This window comes from Hyperolius riggenbachi, chromosome 6, assembly GCF_040937935.1.
Source record: "Hyperolius riggenbachi isolate aHypRig1 chromosome 6, aHypRig1.pri, whole genome shotgun sequence".
Taxonomy (NCBI): domain Eukaryota; kingdom Metazoa; phylum Chordata; class Amphibia; order Anura; family Hyperoliidae; genus Hyperolius; species Hyperolius riggenbachi.
This window is the reverse complement of record NC_090651.1, coordinates 71,073,015-71,099,467: the sequence shown is the minus strand read 5'-3', so window position 1 is coordinate 71,099,467 and position 26,453 is coordinate 71,073,015. Positions and strand designations below refer to the sequence as shown.

Genomic DNA, 26,453 nt, shown 5'->3' with positions numbered 1-26,453 from the left:
TAATATATTCTGCAAATTTGGAGATTCTAGCTTGTAAGGGGGCTTAGATATTTAACGCGAAAAAACGGACTTTCGGCGAAATTTCGCCTTTTGAAACAAAAATAGTGCTTATTTTCACGAAAATTCAGCGAAATCGAAAATGGGATTTTCAATGCGAAAATGACCTGGCGAAAATTCGCAAGCAACACTGCTATAAACCCTCTAGCTAGCACTAGGCTAACTAGAAGAAGTCTCCAGCACCCTCCGATCCCCGCCGCTTCCCTGTTTTTACGTTACCCAGCCTGGATCCAGCGATCGGCGTAGCCTCCCTGGACAGCTCCAGGTCTTCACTATGGGAAGGATCGCACATGACGTCATGCGCAAGCCCGATCCTCCCCATAGAGAGACCGAAGCTGTGCCGGGAGGCTATGCGATCGCTGGATCCGGGGGGGGGGTAACATATAAACGGGGGGGGGGGATCCAGGGGTGCCAGAGACTCTTACTAGCTAGCCTAGTGCTAGCTAGAGGATTTATAGCCATTTGCCACATTTATTTATTTATGAGGGACTCCTGGGGCCACAGAGCGGTGAGCCCGACACAGTCGGGCATATCGCTAAACTGCTTAATTTTTTTTTGCTGGAGTAGTCCTTTAATGCGGTAGGTTTCCAGCGTAATGCCATAAATCATGTGAGCCCAATATAAAAGTGTAACAATAATACTAGTGTGCAACCTTGTTTGCAGCAGAAATTGATGTAAATGATTGAACATTCTGTATATGACTATATAATAGTAACAGAACATATATGTATAACATATAAGACTATAAAATAGTAATAAAATTGTGACTGCTACAGGACATAGGAGTGTAATCTTCACTGTTGCACAAACTGGCTACAAGTCCAGTATGAATAATTAGATTAAACCAATTATATTACTATGGTGGCAACATTTTATTTATTAGTTTATTTGAGCAAAAGGACTATTGACAACACTTCTACATGCGCAAGAAAGTGTAGCTACAAATTGCCAAAAATTAGAAGGGAAAAAAAAAAAAAAAAAAAAAAAAAAAGGTATATATTTGTCAAAAATTTCAACCAAGCAACATTATCAATGTGATCCAGTATCTGGTACCCCAGTATAACAAGATGCAACAGTCCTCAGTATTGATCAGGTAGCTTTATGTCAATGCAGCCGCCAATGAAGAAAGATGTCTGTAATAGCAGCAGCTGTTTGCAGTCCTGCACCCCAGCACCGTCTCATTCGTTCCTATATTAAGATCAGAACGTGCAGAAGTCAGGCAGCTCCACAGCTCACAACAAAGCGAGATGCGCACAGCCCTGGAAATGACAAGGAGGGGACCCATCCCCCCATCTGACAGTGGAAGAGCCAGGCACAGCTGTGCACAGCATTGCTCCGCAGGCTGCTCCTGCAGGGATCATGTACAGAGACGGTGTGGGCACCCTGCTGTGCATCGTGTGTCAGATGATATTATAGGATGGGGATGCTGCAGCAGAGATAGGGAGAGAGATTACAATGCAAGAGAGCAGATATCATGCTAACAGGCACTTACTTTCTCCACGTTGTCCATGGTGAAGTCCAGGCTCTGCGGCTCGGATCTCCTCTCCATGGTGGGGGGAAGGAGGGGAGGGGGGGTTGTCTGCGTGCCCAGAGAGAGAAGGTGAAGGTGATTCAGCAGGCGTTGTTGCTGCACTCCATCTCAGATGCCTGGGACAGCTCCTCTCATCCCCGTACAGCTGTGGTGTTCAGCACCAGAGGGAGGGAGCCAGGGCACTCAGTCACCTCCCAGCTGATTACAACACGGGTGACAATGTAGTGAGTGTGCACTCCTCTTCTTCACACCTACAATCAGCCAACAAGTCTCCATGAGTCCTCTGTTACATATCCCAATGTGCACTGAGATCTCAGGTCTACAGTAAGAATCCTTCATCACAGCATACACTCAGTGTAACTTGCCTATGCCCCATTATACCTCAACTCTGCACAGATCCCTTTCTTCAAAGCCTATAATGAGCTCTCTGCACAGTCCATAGTATCCCATGGGCTCTGCAGTCAGTTGTGTACATATTCCATGAAGTTTGCAGAGCCTAATAGTCTGTTGAATGAGCTCGGCATGTAGTCCATTCCCCCAAGTGCAAACTCGGCCCACACAGGCAGCTGGCATCGACTTCTAAGAAGACATTAGCTTGAAATTCAACATTAAGGGCTCGTTTCCACTATAGCGAATCTGCATGCGGTGTCCGCATGCAGATTCGCATAGGCAATGCAAGTGGATGGGGCTGTTTCCACTTGTGCGGCTGAGGGAGCGTTTTTTTGTGCGGCAGAAATCTGCACGGCAGAGCCGTCAGATTTCGCGTGCGAGAGGAATGCACGCGATTCGCCGCTGATGCTTTAAATAGGAAAACCGCATGCGGGTTGAGCATGCGGTTTTTGCCGCGAAGTTGCATTCGATTTCGCATAGGTATAATGTTAATTTACACAAGCAGTGACATGGTTAAATTCGCACATACCCTTACCTATGCGGAATCTCATGCAAAATCGCGGCAAAACCGCATGCGATTTTGTCCGCGGTGGAATGCAGGCGAATCCGCACCGCAATAGTGGAAACGAGCCCTAAAGGACAACTGAAGCAAGAGGGATACGGAGGCTGACATTTATTTCCTTTTAAGCAATACCAGTTCCCTGGCTGTCCTGCTGATTCTCTGCCTCTAATACTTTTAGCCATAGACCCTGAACAAGCATGCAGCAGATCTGGAGTTTCTTCTGTTTCTGCATGCTTGTTTCTGGTGTAAGGCCCGGCTTACACTGGTCCTGGAGTGACAAACGGATCTGTGAAAACGGATTTGATCACCAGTCGTTCGGATAAGTTTTCACTTCGTTTTCGTTTCACTGCTTCCATTCCATTTCCCCACATCCCCACCCCCAAAGTGGATTTGTCTATTTAGAATGGTCAGTTTCTTCACTAGTGTGAAGAAAGGTTCTGTTTTCTCATTGCCCCCAACTTTGGCTTCCGTTTCCATTCCGCTGGGCTCAGCAGTCCGGAAAAATTGGCGCAGCAGTAAACTTGCGTTCCTTCAGCAGTTCGTGCGGAATGGATCAGTTTGAACTGACGGATGTGAACGGATCCATAGGTTAACATTGGATCTATTCGCATCCATTAAGATCTGTTCCAATCTGGGAACGGAACGTTTTTTTAACGCCAGTGTGAATCGGACCTTATTCACTGCACTGCAGCCAAATAGATCAGGGCTGCCAGGTAACTGGCATTGTTTAAAAAAATAAATATGGCAGCCTCCATGTACTTCTCACTTAATTTGTTCTTTAAGGCAGTGGTCACATTTGAGTTGGCATAAAAAAAAAAACACGGTTTTCTGGGTACGATTTTTTGCTATCTCTGCACATTTGGCCGACAATCAGCTAACAAAGCCCGCTACCAGTCCAAAACGTTGGGCACTGTGTTGCTATGTTACAGCAATAAATTGGCTATAATTGCATAAATCCAGGTGAAGACCCATCCCGTCATTTTTCCTCTCGGATATTGACTGACGGATGGATCTGGGTATGGACTGGTTGACTCTGGTATATGACTAAATCAGCAGTCTAAGCAATAAGACAGCCTTCATTGCCTCTCGTGTCTGCAATAGGAATCCCACACAATGTGCAATGGGAATTTGGACTTACCACGTCGATGGCCGAAACCGGTCGGGAAGGACCTACTTACAATCTTTGGATGTGATGCACTGAGCACTTTAATGTGAGAGAGTGTCAATCTTAATGCAATATCATGCAACATGGTCCAGTTTGCTGAGACCAACGATATGTATTTATCTTTTATGGTTTTATGGATTTTAGTGTGTACCAATAAATTCTTCCTTCCCCCAGTTTGATTAAAGGGGAAATTTAGCCTAAACAAACATACTGTCATTAAGTTACATTAGTTATGTTAATTAAAATAGATAGCGAATATAATCTCTTACCCACCCTGTTTTAAAAGAACAGGCAAATGTTTGTGATTTCATGGGGGCAGCCATCTTTTTGGTTAAAAGGAGGTGACAGGGAGCATGAGACACAGTTCCAACTGTGAAAAACATCAGAAATCCCATCATGCTTTGCACAGCATCAGGGGAAAAATGCCCGGGCAGTTTTCTTCTGTGCAGCTAAAAATGAGACTTGGGTAAGAAAAACAAAGTTTTGATGCTGTGAAACTGTTAAAGAAACACCAAGCCTTTTCAGTGCTGCCGAGTAGATTTTTAGTCTGGAGGTTCACTTTAAGCAATTCCAGTCTCGGGATATGTTTTGGTGGTTTCTGCCACCTGTTCTGCTGTTGAGCACTGGGTGTCTGCAGGAATCTTATCAGTGTGGCAAATGAAACTGGATATTAGCGCTGAAGAACTTGATTCCCCATCTGTGTATTGCAATCCCCTGTGGCTTATGGCTACTATCTTGTTATTACTGGCTACATCAGCACTTTCATTATGTCTACTACAAGCTACTTGTTGAGCGTTTGAATAAACATTACAGTTAGTCAATTCACCTCTGCTTAATGTAACCAATAAGTTTATTGCTACATTTATAGTTGGGCGTTACGTTGCACATTCTGGGAAAGCAGGATTGAAATGTAACAGGGGAAAAAGTTGCAGTGTGTGTTATACATGCGGTGCAATGTATGTAGTGAAGCATACAGCACATGAATAGTATGCTTCACTACAACTGTTAACACGCAGGTTATGAATCACGTTATGCCAACCGATTCCACCGCACTGCTAACACGTTGATGTAAACGAACCATTACAATATAACTGCACTGCATAAAGTTCACACTGCACTTGCTCCATAGCATATTCTTCCTTACCGGAGACTTGTGACTTTTCATTTAACTGTTCTATCCCTAAATATAGTAAAAGTGTACTTAGCTCTACAATTATCCTGCTCAAAATGTGTAGTGTATAATCTTCTCTGCAGCTAGTCGAATTTCCTGAGTCTAGTTTCACACTGAAAATCGGCGGTAGTGGTGCAATGCGATCGGATTAAAAACAGCCTTCGGGGATTTCCGCTTTACTAGGTGGTAATCTTCCTTCTGGCTGACAGCTAAACAGGAAGTGAGGCTCTCTAGTGCTCACTTCCTGTAGCAGAAATACAAAGTGCGCAGAAGTGTACTGAAAAAAAAAATCCGCTTCCTCGCATGCACGCAGCACACGAAAACTGTTTTAAAAAAGCTGCGTTGCCATAGACTTACATGACTTTCAGTCCGCTGTACGTCGCCGGCTGCCAAAGCACGGATACCCTAGAGTCGGCAGTGCCTTGAACAGGACACTTCTGGTGCATCACATTGCACCGACACAGTATGAAAGGACCCAAAAACATTTATTGCTGAGCCATGCCGTGCGGTAATGCAACGCAATGAAAACGTCCCAGTGTCAGTGAAAGGGGCCTGAGTGTCTATCACAATGTGTCTCTAGCATGTGAGCTCTCAATTCCAGTGTCAGCTCCGTGAACTGCAGTCTCCTGTCCGCAGGGTCAGCTCCGTGAGCTGCAGTCTCCTGTCCGTAGGGTCAGCTCCGTGAGCTGCAGTCTCCTGTCCGTAGGGTCAGCTCCGTGAGCTGCAGTCTCCTGTCCGCAGGGTCAGCTCCGTGAGCTGCAGTCTGCTGTCCGCAGGGTCAGCTCCGTGAGCTGCAGTCTCCTGTCCGCAGGGTCAGCTCCGTGAGCTGCAGTCTCCTGTCCGCAGGGTCAGCTCCGTGAGCTGCAGTCTCCTGTCCGCAGGGTCAGCTCCGTGAGCTGCAGTCTCCTGTCCGTAGGGTCAGCTCCGTGAGCTGCAGTCTCCTGTCCGCAGGGTCAGCTCCGTGAACTGCAGTCTCCTGTCCGCAGGGTCAGCTCCGTGAGCTGCAGTCTCCTGTCCGTAGGGTCAGCTCCGTGAGCTGCAGTCTCCTGTCCGCAGGGTCAGCTCCGTGAGCTGCAGTCTGCTGTCCGCAGGGTCAGCTCCGTGAGCTGCAGTCTCCTGTCCGCAGGGTCAGCTCCGTGAGCTGCAGTCTCCTGTCCGCAGGGTCAGCTCCGTGAGCTGCAGTCTCCTGTCCGCAGGGTCAGCTCCGTGAGCTGCAGTCTCCTGTCCGCAGGGTCAGCTCCGTGAGCTGCAGTCTCCTGTCCGCAGGGTCAGCTCCGTGAGCTGCAGTCTCCTGTCCGTAGGGTCAGCTCCGTGAGCTGCAGTCTCCTTTCCGTAGGGTCAGCTCCGTGAGCTGCAGTCTCCTGTCCGCAGGGTCAGCTCCGTGAGCTGCAGTCTCCTGTCCGCAGGGTCAGCTCCGTGAGCTGCAGTCTCCTGTCCGCAGGGTCAGCTCCGTGAGCTGCAGTCTCCTGTCCGCAGGGTCAGCTCCGTGAGCTGCAGTCTCCTGTCCGCAGGGTCAGCTCCGTGAGCTGCAGTCTGCTGTCCGCAGGGTCAGCTCCGTGAGCTGCAGTCTCCTGTCCGCAGGGTCAGCTCCGTGAGCTGCAGTCTCCTGTCCGCAGGGTCAGCTCCGTGAGCTGCAGTCTCCTGTCCGCAGGGTCAGCTCCGTGAGCTGCAGTCTCCTGTCCGCAGGGTCAGCTCCGTGAGCTGCAGTCTCCTGTCCGCAGGGTCAGCTCCGTGAGCTGCAGTCTCCTGTCCGCAGGGTCAGCTCCGTGAGCTGCAGTCTCCTGTCCGCAGGGTCAGCTCCGTGAGCTGCAGTCTCCTGTCCGCAGGGTCAGCTCCGTGACCCGCAGTCTCCTGTCCGCAGGGTCAGCTCCGTGAGCTGCAGTCTCCTGTCCGCAGTGTCAGCTCTGTGACCCGCAGTCTCCCTTCTCTACACTGTGAGCTGTGACAGTAGCTCCTCTCTACACTGTGAGCTGTGACCAGGAGCTCCTCTCTACACTGAGAGCGGTGACCAGGAGCTCCTCTCTACACTGAGAGCGGTGACCAGGAGCTCCTCTCTACACTGAGAGCGGTGACCAGTAGCTCCTCTCTACACTGAGAGCGGTGACCAGTAGCTCCTCTCTACACTGAGAGCGGTGACCAGTAGTTCCTCTCTACACTGAGAGCGGTGACCAGTAGTTCCTCTCTACACTGAGAGCGGTGACCAGTAGTTCCTCTCTACACTGAGAGCGGTGACCAGTAGTTCCTCTCTACACTGAGAGCGGTGACCAGTAGTTCCTCTCTACACTGAGAGCGGTGACCAGTAGTTCCTCTCTACACTGAGAGCGGTGACCAGTAGTTCCTCTCTACACTGAGAGCGGTGACCAGTAGCTCCTCTCTACACTGTGAGCTGTGACCAGTAGCTCCTCTCTACACTGTGAGCTGTGACCAGTAGCTCCTCTCTACACTGTGAGCTGTGACCAGTAGCTCCTCTCTACACTGTGACCAGTAGCTCCTCTCTACACTGTGACCAGTAGCTCCTCTCTACACTGTGACCAGTAGCTCCTCTCTACACTGTGACCAGTAGCTCCTCTCTACACTGTGACCAGTAGCTCCTCTCTACACTGTGACCAGTAGCTCCTCTCTATACTGTGACCAGTAGCTCCTCTCTACACTGTGACCAGTAGCTCCTCTCTACACTGTGACCAGTAGATCCTCTCTACACTGTGACCAGTAGATCCTCTCTACACTGTGACCAGTAGATCCTCTCTACACTGTGACCAGTAGATCCTCTCTACACTGTGACCAGTAGATCCTCTCTACACTGTGACCAGTAGATCCTCTCTACACTGTGACCAGTAGATCCTCTCTACACTGTGACCAGTAGATCCTCTCTACACTGTGACCAGTAGATCCTCTCTACACTGTGACCAGTAGATCCTCTCTACACTGTGACCTGCAGTGTTCCTCTGCACTCTGACAAGCAGTCTCCTCTCCACAGTGTGAGCTGTTCCAGTGACAAGCACTCTCCTCCACTCCTGTCTCTTCCCTTCAAGCAATCAGTGTACAACCCGAATACACATAGGCTGTTGCCCTGAGCGGATATTCGGCTCAGCAGAATTTTCCGAGTTCGTGAAAAGGTTCTGCTATGCCTCCTGTACGGGGTGATTACCTGTCCTGGAGGTCCCGGTTGCGATTATCAGGCCTCTAGCTGCTGTACCATTTTCTCCTGGGCTGTCCCGGCTCGGGGGTCCTACCAGCCTGCGGGCTCCCCACCCACCTGCCTGTCATATGCCAACCCTACTTTCATAACCACTTCTCCCGCACTAACCCCCTCCTTTCGCCGTCATGTCTAAGACCAGCGTTTTCCACTTCCCGGCAGTGTAATTCTCATAGTCCAGTCTGGCAGTGCTATAGACAGCCTTGCAAGGATTCCGAGAGCAAGGGCTCATGGGAGTTGTAGTTGCAGAAACGTTGCGGTTTGAGTAAAAGTAGAATTGGGGACAATTTGAACTTATATATCTTTGTTTGGTAGTCTGTGGTCCTCTTCTCTAACATATGTGGTATTCTCATCTTATCTGCAGAACAGTTTTTCAGCATCTAGCAAATTAAAAAAAGTAAATCTACATACTATTAGGGCCTTTTTCCACTAGCAAATCGCAAGGTACATTAAACTAATGGAAACTGCAACAGCAATTCCCATTAGTGCGATCCGATTGCGATGCGATTTTGGTCAAAGCGCAATCGTTGTCCTCCCGGGTTTTGTATGCGATTGAGCAGGACTATAATGAGTATTGTAGCTCAATCGCAATCGCATGGTGGAAATTGAAAGCAACCGCGATCGCATTTCATAGTGGAAAAGAGCCCGTTGAAACCAAGATTTGGTATTTATATTGCGCCGTCACCTTCCACAGTGCTACAGACAGAGTATATTATCTTTGTCGCTTAAAGGGACACTTAAGTCAAACAAAAAAAAATGAGTTTTACTCACCCAGGGCTTCCAATAGCCCCCTGCAGCTGTCCGGTACCTTCGCCGTCTCCCTACGATCCTCCTGGCCCCGCCAGCAGCCACTTCCTGTTTCGGTGACAGGAGCTGACAGGCTGGGGACGCGAGTGATTCTTCGCGTTCCCAGACACATTAGCACCCTCTATGCTGCTATATGGTATATGATATATGCTATAGCAGCATAGATGGCGCTATTGTGGCCAGGAACGCGAAGAATCACTCGCGTCCTCAGCCTGTCAGCTCCTGTCACCGAAACAGGAAGTGGCTGCCGGCAGGGCCATGAGGATCGGAGGGAGATGGCGAGGGCACCGGACAGCTGCAGGGGGCTATTGGAAGCCCCAGGTGAGTAAAACTCATTTTTTTTGTTTGACTTAAGTGTCCCTTTAACTGTCCCTAGAGGGGTTTACAATCTAATCCCTACCATAGTCGCATGTATGTTGTAGTGTATGTATCATAGTCTAGGGCCAATCTAGGGGAAGCCAATTTTTATTTATTTATTGTATTTATAAAGCGCCAACATATTACGCAGCGCTGGGCATTAGTTAAGGTTACAGACAATATTTAGGGGTGACATACAGCAATAGGACAATACAGGAATACATGCAAACCGGATCATGCAGCACAGTAAAAGGTAATGCTTAGTCAGGGCTGGTGCACACCAAGAGTATACCTCTTAACTTTTTGAGATGAGAAAAAGGGACACTTAAGCCAGGCCCCTCCCAACCCCATGGCCACGCCCTCACCACCGCTCTTGTCACGCATGCCATAAAGATTTCATAAGAAAAATATGTTGTTTTATCATTCAAACTACACTGGTTCTTTCTATCCTGGTTAATTTTTCTTCATAGTAACATTTTAAAATTAGTATTATATCAATTTAAATGATGGGAATAAAGTTTAGAGTCATTCAAACACATTTTTTGTATAGAAATATATACATTTACATAGAAAGTGGGACAAAGTCCTGAAAGAGGGACAAATGAGGGTGACAGAGGGACAGGGCTCCCAAAAAGGGACTGTCCCTCTGAAAAAGGGACAGTTGGGAGCTATGCAAGAGCGCTTTGCGCTTTGAAAGCCAGCGCTTTGAAAAGCACTTGGCTAATGTATTTGAATGGGATGGATCACATCAGAGCGATGTGATTTTCTCCAAATGTGGTCCTGCTTTTCTGAGGCGATTTAGCCTCAATGTTAAGTATAGGACAGTGGAAAATTACTCTTATAAGCGCTAGATCAGAGCGATTTTCCAGCCTTTTTTGTTACAGAAGCTGTTTTTTTACAGCTCTACTGTAGCAAAAAATAAGAAATGCTACACCAAAACACTCCTAAAATCGCTAGGCATGATTAGAAAATCGCTAGGCACATGCCTAGAAAAATCTCCTCTGAGCGTTTGTGATTATGTTAGCGCTTTTTGGTGTGCACTGGCCCTTAGTCACTGGATGGGAGCATGGAGATCAGGCCAGTCGAGTTCACTCAAGAGTTCATTCAGATCCATAGGGTGGGTTTACGGTAATGGAGGTGCGTGAACAGGTAGGAGACACAAGGAGGAGAACCCCGGCGAAGGCTCACAATCTAGAGTGAGAGGTTTGTCCGGGAGCGCTCTGCGTATGACGTAATTGTATGTCATGGGCAGAGTGCTCCCGGTGGCGGTTCCTTGCTGAGGGACACGCGCAAGCCCGGCTAGCACCTGTGCAGTGAGACCTGATTCCGGCGACCCAGAGGAAGCTACCAGGAGGTCTTTAGGTTAGCAAGAGGGGGTGCAGTGGAGAACGGGTGGAGTGGTGGCTATCAGGACAAGTCCCAATACACGCCTGCTCCCCCTGTTTCTCCTAATAGGTTTGGTTCTGGTATCCTTTAAGACGGTGGATCTGCTGGTCCTTACAATGTATTTCCATAGTTGGCATAAAACTTCATCATTTCACTGACCATCTCTTGTCCACATGAATGTGTCTGACAAAATGACCCCCTCATTTTGTCAGACACATTCATGTGGACAAGAGATGGTCAGTGAAATGATGAAGTTTTATATTGAAGTGCAATATTTATGTAAGAAAATATATATATTTACATAGAAAGAGGGACAAAGTCCTGAAAAAGGGACTAATGAGGAGGAAAGAGGGACAGGGATCCCAAAGAGGGACTGTCCCTCCAAAACAGGGGCAGTTGGGAGCTATGTTCTGAGTGCAGAAGCCAGTACATGCAAATCGAACAGCAAAAGGCCAGTGTGGATGAAGATTCAGAGACAGGAAGGATACTCAGATACCTGCAGGACCTCTGTTCCTACGTAACCTAGCCTGTGTTATAAATAATATTAATCCTAACATTTGTGTAGTGCTTTTCCCGTCAGACTCAAAGTGCTTTAGAGTAGCAGCCACTGGGCTATGGCCCACTAGAGCACTTTGGAATTGACAAGTCCGCTGGCAATTCCAAAAGCGCTAGGCTAATGCAAGTGGATGCAGTGGAGCCCACAGGAGTGACTTTGATTTGCCAGAATCGCAATCACGGGTCCTATGCGATTATCAGAGCAATTTATTAGGAAACAGTGAGGGACCAAAACCACTTTCCTCTAAATTGCTCCTGAATTGCTCCATCAGGAGCTTACTGCGCAGGCGCAGAGCAAGAAAATTTCGTACTGTGCTCCCGACGGCCGCAGGGCCAGTTCGCCTGTAAGGTGGGTTCCTCAGGCGACAAAGTCCGGGGGAGGCGGCACCCGTCTGGCCTTGGGTGTGGGGGGCTGGCAAGCTGGAAGGGGTAGCGGGCAGGAAGGGGTTATTGGGCACAGCGGCAGGGAGGGGGATTGGACCCCCCTCCCTCACCTGGGTCCCCCGATCTGCTCTCCCCCTCTAGCTTTTAAGTGCAGCAGCAGCATATTAATATGAGGCAGCGGGCGGGGATGACTCCCTTCTTCTGCGTTCCAGCGTGAGTTCCCCTCTCGTCACTTCCTGCAATGCCGCTCACTGTACTGTAAGTGGACGGCATTGCAGGATGTGACAAGAGTAGAACACATGCTGGAACGCGGAAGAGGTGAGTCATCCCCGCCCACTGTCTGGCATTAATACGCTGCTGTAGTTAAAAGCTAGAGGGGGAGCACAGATCGGGGGACCCAGGTGAGGGAGGGGGAATACGACCCCGCTCCCCGCCGCTGTGCCCCATACACCCTTCCGCGTACGGACAAAAAGGGCGTCGGGAAAAAAGGGCGCGGGGTGTAAACGAGAATTAATAATAAATCATTAATAGCGTTTATAAAAATATTGTGCTATATTTGGTTTACAAATAATGCTTTACAAATTTATAAATCATTAAATAATGTTTATGAAATCGGCAATTGTAAAAAGGTTAATCTTCCCTGTTTCAAAAGTGAAACTTACAATTACGTTTATAAAAAAAGATAATATATGTTTAGTTGTTATAATTGTATATTATTGTGAATAACCTTCATTTATTGTTTGTTCTTATTATAAAATGTGAAAATATTGTTTATAACGATGATATAAATATAACTACGTTCGTAATAAGTGTTGTAAAACATTAGTAAGTATTACTAAAATTTTACTAAAACTATACCTAAGCCTACTCTCACACAGAACCCTCCCTGTACCTATCCCTAACCCCTAGACCCCCCTGGTGGTGCCTAAACCTAAGACCCCCCTGGTGATGCCTAAACCTAAGACCCCCCTGGTGGTGCCTAAACCTAAGACCCCCCTGGTGGTGCCTAAACCTAAGACCCCCCTGGTGATGCCTAAACCTAAGACCCCCATGGTGGTGCCTAAACCTAAGACCCCCCTGGTGATGCCTAAACCTAAGACCCCCCTGGTGGTGCCTAAACCTAAGACCCCCCTGGTGGTGCCTAAACCTAAGACCCCCTGGTGATGCCTAAACCTAAGACCCCCCTGGTGATGCCTAAACCTGCAATTTACGTTACGTACTGATCGCTTTATTTTGTGAATAATAATGTTTTACAAACAGTTTGGGATAAAACTTTATATAATGTTTTAGTTAGTTAAATAGGATAAATATGTTTAGTATTTTTATAAACGTTATTTAGCTTTATTTTGTGAATAATAATGTTTTACAGTTAGGGATAAAACTTTATATAATGTTTTAGTTAGTTAAATAGGATAAATATGTTTAGTATTTTTATAAACGTTATTTATCTCCGGCGCCCTTTTTTCCTGCTCGGCGCCCATTAAACGCTATTTATTATGGGAGTGAATGGCAGCGCCCTTTTTGTCCACTAGCTGCCTGCGCCCTTTTTTCCCATTTCCCACCCTTCCTGCCCGCTACCCACTCCAGCTCGGCTGCCCCCCCACACCCACGGCTGGGGGGGAGGCGACGGTTTCTCACAAATTTGCCTCAAGCGGCAAAAAGTATAGAACTTGTCTATTCGTCTAGTTAGATGAATAATTAGCAGATTACCGGTGGCGGGGAACTGAGCATCCGAGATGGAGGGCGCGGGACATTACAGCTGCAGGGGGGCAGATAGAAGCTCCAGGTAAGTGTCAGTTTTAGCTTTTTGACAAATACCGGAGAACCCCTTTAAGTTGTAAAATCTCAGCCATAGCTCCCAACTGTCCATTTTTCTTCCTTATTTGTCCCTTTTTCAAGAATGATGTACAGTTCTGTGTTAATATGTATATTTTTCTACCGAAAACTGTGTTCAGCTGACTCTAAAATTCCAATCAATTAAATTGATATATTTTTTATTTTCCTATGTTAAAATGAAGAAAAACTAATGATGATAGAAAAGACTCATGTGGTTTAAATCAGTGTTTCTCAACATTTTATTTTTAAAACCCTGTACTCACCAAGTACCCCCTGTCATAGTAAACATTATCACAAGTACCCCTTGAGAAATATATATTTCATCATAGTACATGATAATTGATTCGAAACAATTGCAAACATTTAATATTGCTTTTAATTAGCTAAAATACTAATTTAGTGTTGTTTAAATAAGATTTATCATTTTCCAAAAATCTAAATGTGTTATTTTTGGTTAAGTATATCAAATCTGGGGATCATCTGGGGGGGGGCTGGCTTTGCCAAATTTTTAATTTTATTACTGGGCAGCAGTCCTACATACGATCTATTGGTGGTTTCAACAATCCATATATAATCCAGCGACAGTATTAAAAGCCACCTATATAGGATCTTACATGGCACTATCTGCCCTTCCATATCGTGGTCCTAAAGCCATTCCATCCTTGATAGTCCCAATGAAGACTACAGCATGGGTCTGGGAAATAGCTCAACGCTTTCTGTTAAGAGATATTCAGTGGTCTCCGCATACCCCTTTGTGGAACAATGTCAGTTTGAAAGAATTTACTACAATTCCTGATCCCTCTGTATGGGCGAATAAAGGTATCCTTAAAGAGACTCTGTAACAAAAATTGCATCCTGTTTTTTATCATCCTACATGTTCCAAAAGCTATTCTAATGTGTTCTGGCTAACTGCAGCACTTTCTACTATGACAGTCTCTGTAATAAATCAATGTATCTTTCCCCTGTCAGACTTGTCGGCCTGTGTCTGGAAGGCTGCCAAGTTCTTCAGTGTTGTGGTTCTGCTATGAACTCACCCTTTCTGGCCCCTCTATGCACACTGCCTGTGTGTTATTTAGATAAGAGAGAAGAGAGAAGCTGCTCTAATCAGCTGGATAAATCGTCCTCTGAGCTGGCTGGGCTTTCACATACTGAGGAATTACAAACAAGGGCAAAGCTGTTTGCAGGAAGAAAAGAGCAGCCTGAAACTTCAGTGCATGGGGGAAAGAAACACACAAATGATCTCTTGAGATTCAAAAGGAATGCTGTATACAGCCTGCTTATTTATGGATGTATTTTCTATGTGTGGACATACTGTACATCAACCTACTTCCTGTTTTGGTGGCCATTTTGTTTGTTTACAAACAAACTTTTTAAAACTGTTTTTAACCACTTTTAATGCGGCGAGGAGCGGCGAAATTGTGACAGAGCCCCCCCCCCTTACATTGTCTTTTAAAAGATTTAGGTGAACTAGCAGTTACTCACAAAAAGTTCAGAGGGGGTGCCCCGCCACGTGGACGTCTTCTTTTTTCCTCTTTGATCTGTTCTTTCTCTTTTCCCTTTCTTACCTTTCTCTTACTTTCAGTTATCATAGGATGGTCCTTGTCAAACTGGTTGGAATCTTATGTAGCACCTTCAAGTAAAAAACTTCTCTTTCACCAATACACACTCAGGAGAGCTTGAGTTTAGTAACTGAGGCATACTCTATCCTGCTCTACTCATGGGTGTTCTGGGATGTGTGATCCCTATGGGCTCCCAGACACCGATGGTCTTCTCTATTTGCTGCAATGCCTCATTTGTTTAATCATTAACAATCCTCCATATCATCTCAGTTCTCCACATATATGAGAGCTGGGAGGCCATATACACACTCTCATAGGTTCAGCACTGGCTGGCTGAAAAAGTTGTGCACGTTATTTTTCCTTGCAAGTGTATTTGACCAACGTATGTACTCTCATCCAGTTGTGATTATGTACCATCTTCCATGTACCTGTGATAAAGCTTGTTATTCTTTTGAAAAATTAGTAAATAAAGAATTTACAAAAAAAAGAAATTGTGACAGAGGGTAATAGGAGATGTCCCCTAACGCACTGGTATGTTTACTTTTGAGCGATTTTAACAATACAGATTCTCTTTAAATTAAGAGATATTGTGGGAGAACAGGGACTCTTGCCATTGAATGTATTAAAAGCCCAATTCTATGGTTTTTAGGTACCTGCAGCTCCGACATGCGTTTGAGACACAATTTTATCACCTACCAATACAACTGTATTCCAGCGAAATGGAAAAAACAATGATGCACTCTGGTCTCACTGGGATTGTATCTCAACTATACGGTATTTTCATTTCACACCATTCCAAATTGCCCAATAGAGCCCTAGCAGCATGGACAATAGACTTTCCAGATCTGTCCCTCAAAGACTGGGAAGGAATAGTAGTGGACTTTCTTAAAATTCCAATAGCAGCTAAACACAAATTAAGTGCATTAAAATACTTGTATAGGGTATATTACACTCCCCAAAGACTCTCCCGAATAGGGCTTAATGTTGAGGACGCATGCTGGAGATGTAAGGCAGAGGGAGCAGGATTCTTCCATAACTTCTGGGAGTGTAGGTGGATTAAGCAGTTCTGGTCACAGGTGCATGACCTGTTAACAGAGGTGATTGGTCCGCTGATCCCTTTCACAGCTGTCGCTATGTTACTCAACCACTTTGGGGATACCACTCTTAGTGACAAAAATTATTTCTTGCTAAGCTCCTGCTTTTCTATGCTAGGCGAGCAATTGCTTTTGCGTGGAAGAGACCAGAAGCGCCCTCTATTGCAGAATTTAAATCTTCTGTAAATCTCGATTTACCGATTTATAAAAATGTATATGAAAATCGTGGTTCTGTTAAAAAAAATTTATAAGGTGTGGAAAAAATGGTTAAAAACTTTTGATATTGATACTCAATTCAGCCATAAGTTTCTCAAGCCAATTGGAGATTCCATATTTATTATGGATACAACGTGGGGTGGAGGGGGGAGGGTCGATCTGGGGGGACGGTGGGAAGACTGTGTGGGAAGGGGGGTGTGAGGTACTTGGGTTATGTAATGTTTTGTATGTTAAATATATTTGAAAAGTTCAATAAAATATATTTTCAAAAGTATATCAGATCTGAGTACCCCCTGGAACCATCAGATGTATGGGGTATGTGCACCACACGTTGAGAACCTAGGGTTTAAATGATAAAGCTACAACTTTTGATTCTGAATACTTTGTGATATGCATAGTGAGGAGTGTGTCAGGGGTGTGGTTAGAGGTGTGGCAGGGGCTTGTCTTAAAGCATCCCTCATTCTTATCTCAAAAAGTTGTGAGGTATGCCTCAGCTGATCTGACAGCTTAGGTGCCCTGCCTGAGCTGTCGAATCAGCAGTTAGTATCATAGCAATGTTTGGTATACGTGGAGAGATTGCTGTTAAAGGGTCAGGGCCAGTTCTAGCTTCAATGGGGCCTTGGAGCAAAAGTAGCTTGGAGGCCCCCCTGACGCCCCCCCCTTCCAACCTAATCATCCCCAGGGTCCCTGAGCTGGCTGCCAGGTCAGATCCAACCCCCCTGTCACACAATACCATTAATGTATCCATCACATTTCCCCTAAAAAGTATTTTTGAGGTCCCCATTATTTACCTCCTCCTTTTTCCTATAAAGAATAAACACACATATCCCCACTCTCATGGGTCACAATAGCTGGAGGGGAACCTTGGGGGACCCCCACAGGCTCTGGGGTCCTAGGGCACTTGCCCCCTTTGCCTCTATGGGAGCGCTGGCCCTGTAAAGGGGGTAAAACAAATGAACAACAGGCAGGAAGATCTTTTCAAGCACAGCAAGACAAGTTTAGTTTTATGTGGGAATGAACAGAGGCGCCAAAAGGATAAAAGTACTAAAACTTAAAAAAAAAAATGGGGGGGAGGGCAGTGGTGTACTAACCTCCTCCAAGCAGACACAAAAACAGGTTGATATTATATGAATAAGCAAATGTATTTATATATACACTCCAAAGGGTCAAAGCATGTGCGTGTTTCGCAGATGTGGCCCGCTTCATCAGGCAATAGGGGATGGAGCATACAGCAACAAGTGTCTATGTCTCAGCCTAGCACCTCTTTTGTTGTGCATGCTCCATCCCCTATTGCCTGATGAAGCAGGGCCACACCTGCAAAACATGTTACGTTTACCCTTTGCAGTGTATATATAAATACATTTGCTTGTTCACATAATATCAACCTATTTTGTGTCTGCTTGGAGGAGGTTAGTCCAAAACTGCCTCCCTCATTTTGTTTAAGTTTTAGCTATGCTTATGCTTTTGGCTCCACTGTTCATTTCCACATTGTTCGAGTCCACCCATGGTGGAAGGGTGCTAACCCCTTGTTTCCAGATCTACAGAGAGCAACTTCTTAATCCTGAGTGGGAACAGGTCTAATCTCCCCACCTGCATCTACAGTGGTTGCCTTAGGCCTGTAACCTACTACAGCATTTTTTTTTAGTGTTCAGGGAGCGCTTGCAATTGCTAGTGATTTCAATTTGCAATCGCAGTACATGCAGCATTTTCGGAGCATTTCCATTCTTACATAGTTACTAGAGTTGGGCCGAACCTCCGATTTTAGGTTCGCGAACCTGGTTCGCGAACTTCCGCGGAAGGTTCGGTTCGCGTTAAAGTTCGCGAACCGCAATAGACTTCAATGGGGATGCGAACTTTGAAAAAAAATAATAATTATGCTGGCCACAAAAGTGATGGAAAAGATGTTTCAAGGGGTCTAACACCTGGAGGGGGGCATGGCGGAGTGGGATACATGCCAAAAGTCCCGGGGAAAAATCTGGATTTGACGCAAAGCAGCGTTTTAAGGGCAGAAATCACATTGAATGCTAAATGACAGGCCTAAAGTGCTTTCAAACATCTTGCATGTGTATACATCAATCAGGTAGTGTAATTAAGGTACTGCTTCACACCGACACACCAAACTCACCGTGTAACGCACCGCAAACAGCTGTTTGTGTAGTGACGGCCATGCTGGACTGGTGCGCACCATGGCGAGAGTGCAGGTTTTGGTGGCTTTACAGCCCATATGGTCGCCTGGCTGATGTAGCTGAATGACAGAACAGTGACTGTCCAGCTGATCAAATTTGGTCTGACCACAATGAGGCAACGACCTTATTATCGTGGGTGTGCCCCCCGAGACACTCATCTAGGCGCCGGTCATTGCTTCATTGTGATACGCAAGCCCCTTCACCACGGCAAGGTAATTATCACGAAGGGGAATGGGCGCATGTACATGCCTTTTCTTTTGTTGTTGCAGCTGCCCGCAGTGCAGCCAGAAAAATTAGGCAGTCATGTACACGCACCAGAAAAATTATTACAGCGGCCGCTGCTAGCAGCGGCCTAAAAAATTCAGCAATCCGCCTGGAGTCCCGGACCCTGTTGGTGGTGGCGGAGAAGGTAGTCAAGCGGCCTGCAGGCAGACATGCTGTGTGGAGGGACTGGGAGCGACTTAGTCTTCTTGGGGCAGGCCAGGCAGCCAGTCACACGGCGTGCAGGCAGAGATGCTGTGTGTGCGGGGACTGACTTAGTCTTGGGGCGGGCAGCAGCCCTCCGGGATCCATGCCTCATTCATTTTGATAAAGGTGAGGTACTTAACACTTTTGTGACTTAGGCGACTTCTCTTCTCTGTGACAATGCCTCCAGCTGCGCTGAAGGTCCTTTCTGACAGGACGCTTGCGGCAGGGCAGGAGAGAAGTTGGATGGCAAATTGGGACAGCTCTGGCCACAGGTCAAGCCTGCGCACCCAGTAGTTCAAGGGTTCCTCATCGCTGTTCACAGCAGTGTCTACATCCACACTTAAGGCCAGGTAGTCGGCTACCTGCCGTTCCAGGCGTTGGTGGAGGGTGGATCCGGAAGGGCTACGGCGAGGCGTTGGACTAAAGAACGTCCGCATGTCCGACATCACCATGAGATCGCTGGAGCGTCCTGTCTTTGACTGCGTGGACACGGGAGGAGGATTAGTGGCAGTGGTACCTTGCTGGCGTTGTGCCGTCACATCACCCTTAAAGGCATTGTAAAGCATAGTTGACAGCTGGTTCTGCATGTGCTGCATCCTTTCCACCTTCCGGTGAGTTGGTAACAGGTCCGCCACTTTGTGCCTGTACCGAGGGTCTAGTAGTGTGGCCACCCAGTACAGGTCATTCCCCTTGAGGTTTTTTATACGGGGGTCCCTCAACAGGCAGGACAGCATAAAAGACGACATCTGCACAAAGTCGGATCCAGTACCCTCCATCTCCTCTTGCTCTTCCTCAGTGACGTCATGTAAGTCAACTTCCTCCCCCCAGCCGCGAACAATACCACGGGAAGGTTGAGCAGCACAAGCCCCCTGCGACGCCTGCTGCGGGTGTTCTCCTACCGCCGTCCCCTCCTCCTCCTCCCCCCCCAAAGAAACACCTTGCTCATCATCCTCTGAGTCTGACTCGTCTTCTGCACACGACTTCTCTTCTTCCTCCTCCTCCCCCCTCTGTTCTGCCGCAGGTGTTGAGGAAACAGCTGGGTCTGATGAAAATTGGTCCCATGCCTGTTCCTGCCGTAACGGTTCCTGGTCACGCTCATTCACAGCTTCATCCGCCACTCTACGCACAGCACGCTCCAAGAAGTAAGCGTAGGGAATTAAGTCGCTGATGGTGCCCTCACTGCGGCTCACCAGGTTGGTCACCTCCTCAAACGGCCGCATGAGCCTGCATGCATTTTCCATCAGTGTCCAGTTGTCGGGCCAGAACATCCCCATCTTCCCAGACTGTTTCATTCTACTGTAGTTGTAGAGGTAGTGGGTCACAGCTTTTTTCTGTTCTAGCAGGCGGGAGAACATGAGCAGGGTCGAGTTCCAGCGAGTCGGGCTATCGCAAATGAGGCGTCTCACCGGCATGTTGTTTTTGCGCTGAATTTCCGCAAAGCGTGCCGTGGCTGTGTAAGACCGCCTCAAATGCCCACAGAACTTCCTGGCCTGCTTCAGGACATTCGCTAAGCCAGGGTACTTTGCCACAAATCTTTGAACCACTAGATTCATGACATGTGCCATGCAGGGTATGTGTGTCAGCTTCCCCATATGCAAAGCGGCAAGCAGATTGCTGCCGCTGTCGCACACCACGTTGCCTATCTCCAGGTGGTGCGGGGTCAGCCACTCATCCACCTGTTTCTTAAGAGCAGCCAGGAGAGCTGCTCCAGTGTGACTCTCCGCTTTGAGACAAGACATGTCTAAGATGGCGTGACAGCGTCGTACCTGGCATGCAGCATAGGCCCTGCGGAGCTGGGGCTGTGTAGCTGGAGAGGAGAACTGCCACTCAGCCAAAGAGGAGGAGGACAGCGAAGAGCATGTAGCAGGAGGAGAGGAGGTGGCAGGAGGCCTGCCTGCAAGCCGTGGAGGTGTCACAATTTGGTCCGCTGCGCCCTGCTTGCCATCGTTCACCACCAGGTTCACCCAATGGGCTGTGTAGGTAATGTAGCGGCCCTGCCCGTGCTTGGCAGACCAGGCATCCGTGGTCAGGTGTACCCTTGACCCAACGCTCTTCGCAAGAGATGACACCACTTGCCTCTCAACTTCACGGTACAGTTGGGGTATGGCCTTTCTCGAAAAATAAGTGCGGCCTGGCATCTTCCACTGCGGTGTTCCGATGGCCACAAATTTACGGAAGGCCTCAGAGTCCACCAGCCGGTATGGTAACAGCTGCCGAGCTAACAGTTCCGCCACGCCAGCTGTCAGATGCCGGGCAAGGGGGTGACTGGCCGAAATTGGCTTCTTCCGCTCAAACATTTCCTTCACGGACACCTGACTGCTGCTGTGGGCAGAGGAGCAGGAACCGCTCAAGGGCAGAGGCGGAGTGGAGGAGGGTGCCTGTGAAGGTGGAAGGGAGAAAGCGGCAGAAGCAGATAATGCACCTGATGGAGGAGGAAGAGGAGAAGGAGGGTGGCTTTGCTTTTGTGTGCTGCTGCTGCTTTTGCTCAGGTGGCCATCCCATTGCTGTTTGTGCCTTTTCTCCAGGTGCCTTCGTAAGGCACTTGTCCCTACGTGAGTGTTGGCCTTTCCACGGCTCAATTTTTGTTGGCAGAGCGAACAGATGGCTTTGGTCCGATCTGAGGCACACACATTAAAAAATTTCCACACCGCTGAGCCACCCTGGGATGTGGGCAGTATGGGGACCTCAGCAGCTGATGCTGAAGGGCAAGTTGGCTGGCTGTACATAGGTGGCGATACATGGTGCCGGACTCTGCCACCAGCTGTTTCTGACGAAGAGCTGCCCCAGCTTCTTTGAGCAACTTCTCTCCTCCTACTACTCTCTGACTCCCTCTCTGAACTGTCCCCCTCTTCATCTCCTCTATTGGGAACATACAGAGGATCCCTATTACCGTCATCATCGTAGTCATCCTGCCCAGCTTCGCTTGCCTCAGACAAATCCAAACTTGCACCATCAGTAGGTCCTTCATCCTCCTGACACGTTACATCCATAGGGCCTGATTCACAAAGCGGTGCTAACAGTTAGCACCGTGGTGAAAAGTCCTTTATCACGCCTAAACTCTGTTTAGGCATGATAAGTTTAGGTGTGATAAGTTTAGGTGTGATAAGTTTAGGCATGATAAGTTTAGGTGTGATAAGTTTTTAGGCGTGATAAGTTTAAGCACCAACTGGGTTAGCACCGCAGTGCACAGCTGATCAAAAGTTTTGCGCTAGCAAAGTCTGGTGCACTTTGCATAGAGTTTAATGGCGCTGCTTTGCGTGCGGGACTTTGTGCGCGTAATAAACTTATCTAAACTTAGCATGCCTAAACTTATCACACCTAAACTTATCATGCCTAAACTTATCATGCCTAAACTTATCATGCCTAAACTGAGTTTAGACATGATAAAAATGGTTATCATGCCTAAAGTCTCTAACTGGGTTAGCACCGCTTTGTGAATCGAGCCCATAGTGTTGCCGCGTAACTCAGACATATGAGCTGGTGAAAATTCATCTGGCTGTAACAACAATGGCTGTGCATCAGTGATTTCACCACTAAATAATTCTTGCGAAGTGTCAAATGCAGCGGAAGTGGTGCTAGTAGTAGCGCTGGTGGCTGAGCAAGATGAGGTGTTCTGTGTCGCTAAATACTCAACCACGTCCTGACAATCTTGGGAGGTGATGGGACGTGCCTTCTTCCGAGCACTGTACTGTGGGCCAGGTCCACACGAAATTACATTTACACGACCTCGCGCAGACCTGCCGGGTGGCCTTCCTCTGGCTCTGGCACTACCTCTTCCTCTACCTGTTTTGTCCATATCGGGTATGCACGGAGTGGTATATCACACTGCGTGCACTCACGTAGGTAGGTGGGTTCACTTAACTGCACAGGTATGCACACTGATGCGGTGGGTTCACTGAACAGAACAGGTATACAGTGGCGGGTTCACAGAACAGGTATGCAGTGGCAGGTTCACTGAACACAACAGGTATGCAGTGGCAGGTTCACTGAACACAACAGGTATACAGTGGCGGGTTCACTAAACAGAACAGGTATACAGTGGCGGGTTCACTAAACAGAACAGGTATACAGTGGCGGGTTCACAGAACAGGTATGCAGTGGCAGGTTCACTGAACACAACAGATATGCAGTGGCGGGTTCACTGAACAGGTATACAGTGGCGGGTCCACTGAACAGAACAGGTATGCAGTGGCGGGTTCACTAAACAGAACAGGTATACAGTGGCGGGTTCACTAAACAGAACAGGTATACAGTGGCGGGTTCACAGAACAGGTATGCAGTGGCAGGTTCACTGAACACAACAGGTATGCAGTGGCGGGTTCACTGAACAGGTATACAGTGGCGGGTCCACTGAACAGAACAGGTATGCAGTGGCGGGTTCACTGAACAGGTATACAGTGGCGGGTCCACTGAACAGAACAGGTATGCAGTGGCGGGTTCACTAAACAGAACAGGTATACAGTGGCGGGTTCACTAAACAGAACAGGTATACAGTGGCGGGTTCACAGAACAGGTATGCAGTGGCAGGTTCACTGAACACAACAGGTATGCAGTGGCGGGTTCACTGAACAGGTATACAGTGGCGGGTCCACTGAACAGAACAGGTATGCAGTGGCGGGTTCACTAAACAGAACAGGTATACAGTGGCGGGTTCACAGAACAGGTATGCAGTGGCAGGTTCACTGAACACAACAGGTATGCAGTGGCGGGTTCACTGAACAGGTATACAGTGGCGGGTCCACTGAACAGAACAGGTATGCAGTGGCGGGTTCACTAAACAGAACAGGTATACAGTGGCGGGTTCACTAAACAGAACAGGTATACAGTGGCGGGTTCACAGAACAGGTATGCAGTGGCAGGTTCACTGAACACAACAGGTATGCAGTGGCGGGTTCACGGAACAGGTATACAGTGGCGGGTCCACTGAACAGAACAGGTATGCAGTGGCGGGTTCACTAAACAGAACAGGTATACAGTGGCGGGTTCACTAAACAGAACAGGTATACAGTGGCGGGTTCACAGAACAGGTATGCAGTGGCAGGTTCACTGAACAGGTATACAGTGGCGGGTCCACTGAACAGAACAGGTATGCAGTGGCGGGTTCACTGAACAGGTATACAGTGGCGGGTCCACTGAACAGAACAGGTATGCAGTGGCGGGTTCACTAAACAGAACAGGTATACAGTGGTGGGTTCACAGAACAGGTATGCAGTGGCAGGTTCACTGAACACAACAGGTATGCAGTGGCGGGTTCACTGAACAGGTATACAGTGGCGGGTCCACTGAACAGAACAGGTATGCAGTGGCGGGTTCACTAAACAGAACAGGTATACAGTGGCGGGTTCACAGAACAGGTATGCAGTGGCAGGTTCACTGAACACAACAGGTATGCAGTGGCGGGTTCACTGAACAGGTATACAGTGGCGGGTCCACTGAACAGAACGGGTATGCAGTGGCGGGTTCACTAAACAGAACAGGTATACAGTGGCGGGTTCACAGAACAGGTATGCAGTGGCAGGTTCACTGAACACAACAGGTATGCAGTGGCCGGGTTCACTGAACAGGTATACAGTGGCGGGTCCACTGAACAGAACAGGTATGCAGTGGCGGGTTCACTAAACAGAACAGGTATACAGTGGCGGGTTCACTAAACAGAACAGGTATACAGTGGCGGGTTCACAGAACAGGTATGTAGTGGCAGGTTCACTGAACACAACAGGTATGCAGTGGCGGGTTCACTGAACAGGTATACAGTGGCGGGTCCACTGAACAGAACAGGTATGCAGTGGCGGGTTCACTAAACAGAACAGGTATACAGTGGCGGGTTCACTAAACAGAACAGGTATACAGTGGCGGGTTCACAGAACAGGTATGCAGTGGCAGGTTCACTGAACACAACAGGTGTGCAGTGGCGGGTTCACTGAACAGGTATACAGTGGCGGGTCCACTGAACAGAACAGGTATGCAGTGGCGGGTTCACTGAACAGGTATACAGTGGCGGGTCCACTGAACAGAACAGGTATGCAGTGGCGGGTTCACTGAACAGGTATGCAGTGGTAGGTTCACAGAACAGGTATGCAGTGGTGGGTTCACAGCACAGGTATGCAGTGGTGGGTTCAATGAACAGGTATACAGTGGCGGGTCCACTGAACAGAACAGGTATGCAGTGGCAGGTTCACTGAACAGGTATGCAGTGGTGGGTTCACAGCACAGGTATGCAGTGGTGGGTTCACAGAACAGGTATGCAGTGGTGGGTTCACAGCACAGGTATGCAGTGGTGGGTTCAATGAACAGGTATACAGTGGCGGGTCCACTGAACAGAACAGGTATGCAGTGGCAGGTTCACTGAACAGGTATGCAGTGGTGGGTTCACAGCACAGGTATGCAGTGGCAGGTTCACTGAACACAACAGGTATGCAGTGGCGGGTTCACTGAACAGGTATACAGTGGCGGGTCCACTGAACAGAACAGGTATGCAGTGGCAGGTTCACTGAACAGGTATACAGTGGCGGGTCCACTGAACAGAACAGGTATGCAGTGGCGGGTTCACTGAACAGGTATGCAGTGGTGGGTTCACAGAACAGGTATGCAGTGGTGGGTTCACAGCACAGGTATGCAGTGGTGGGTTCAATGAACAGGTATACAGTGGCGGGTCCACTGAACAGAACAGGTATGCAGTGGCAGGTTCACTGAACAGGTATGCAGTGGTGGGTTCACAGAACAGGTATGCAGTGGTGGGTTCAATGAACAGGTATACAGTGGCGGGTCCACTGAACAGAACAGGTATGCAGTGGCAGGTTCACTGAACAGGTATGCAGTGGTGGGTTCACAGCACAGGTATGCAGTGGTGGGTTCACAGAACAGGTATGCAGTGGTGGGTTCACAGCACAGGTATGCAGTGGTGGGTTCAATGAACAGGTATACAGTGGCGGGTCCACTGAACAGAACAGGTATGCAGTGGCAGGTTCACTGAACAGGTATGCAGTGGTGGGTTCACAGCACAGGTATGCAGTGGTGGGTTCACTGAACAGGTATGCAGTGGTGGGTTCACAGCACAGGTATGCAGTAGTGGTGGGTTCACAGCACAGGTATGCAGTGGTGGGTTCACAGCACAGGTATGCAGTGGTGGGTTCACAGCACAGGTATGCAGTGGTGGGTTCACAGAACAGGTATGCAGCCAGACAGGAACAAGTTAAGCCTAACTAATCTTTCCCTGAGAGACAGTCTGCAGCAGCTCGCCCTACTCTCACTAACGCAGGCAGCACACGAGTGACCGTAATGGCCGCCGCTGCCTGCCTTATATAAGGGGAGGTGGGGCTCCAGGGGCTAGTGTAGCCTAATTGGCTACACTGGGCCTGCTGACTGTGATGTAGAGGGTCAAAGTTGACCCTCCATGTGCATTATGGGGCGAACCGAACTTCCGCAAAGGTTCGCCTGCGGGACGCGAACGTGAACCACTGAAGTTCGCATGGAACCGTTCGCAGGCGAACCGTTCGTCCCAACTCTACTGACAAGTTACCTCCTCATCACCCT

The 26,453-nt window shown here is 48.2% G+C and overlaps 1 protein-coding gene across 1 annotated transcript in view; it reads right to left on the bottom strand.

Moving 5' to 3' along the window:
* Window positions 1–8,196, bottom strand: part of IPO13 (importin 13) — a 113,938-nt gene extending 105,742 nt beyond the window's left edge. Inside the window, exons 1-2 of the mRNA XM_068239488.1 lie at window positions 8,025–8,196; window positions 1,550–1,839 (exon numbers count right to left, since the gene is read on the bottom strand). Coding sequence (XP_068095589.1) covers window positions 1,550–1,606 — 57 coding nt within the window. The 5' untranslated portion in view covers window positions 1,607–1,839; window positions 8,025–8,196. The remainder of the gene's footprint in view (window positions 1–1,549; window positions 1,840–8,024) is intronic.
* Window positions 8,197–26,453: the final 18,257 nt, after the last annotated feature.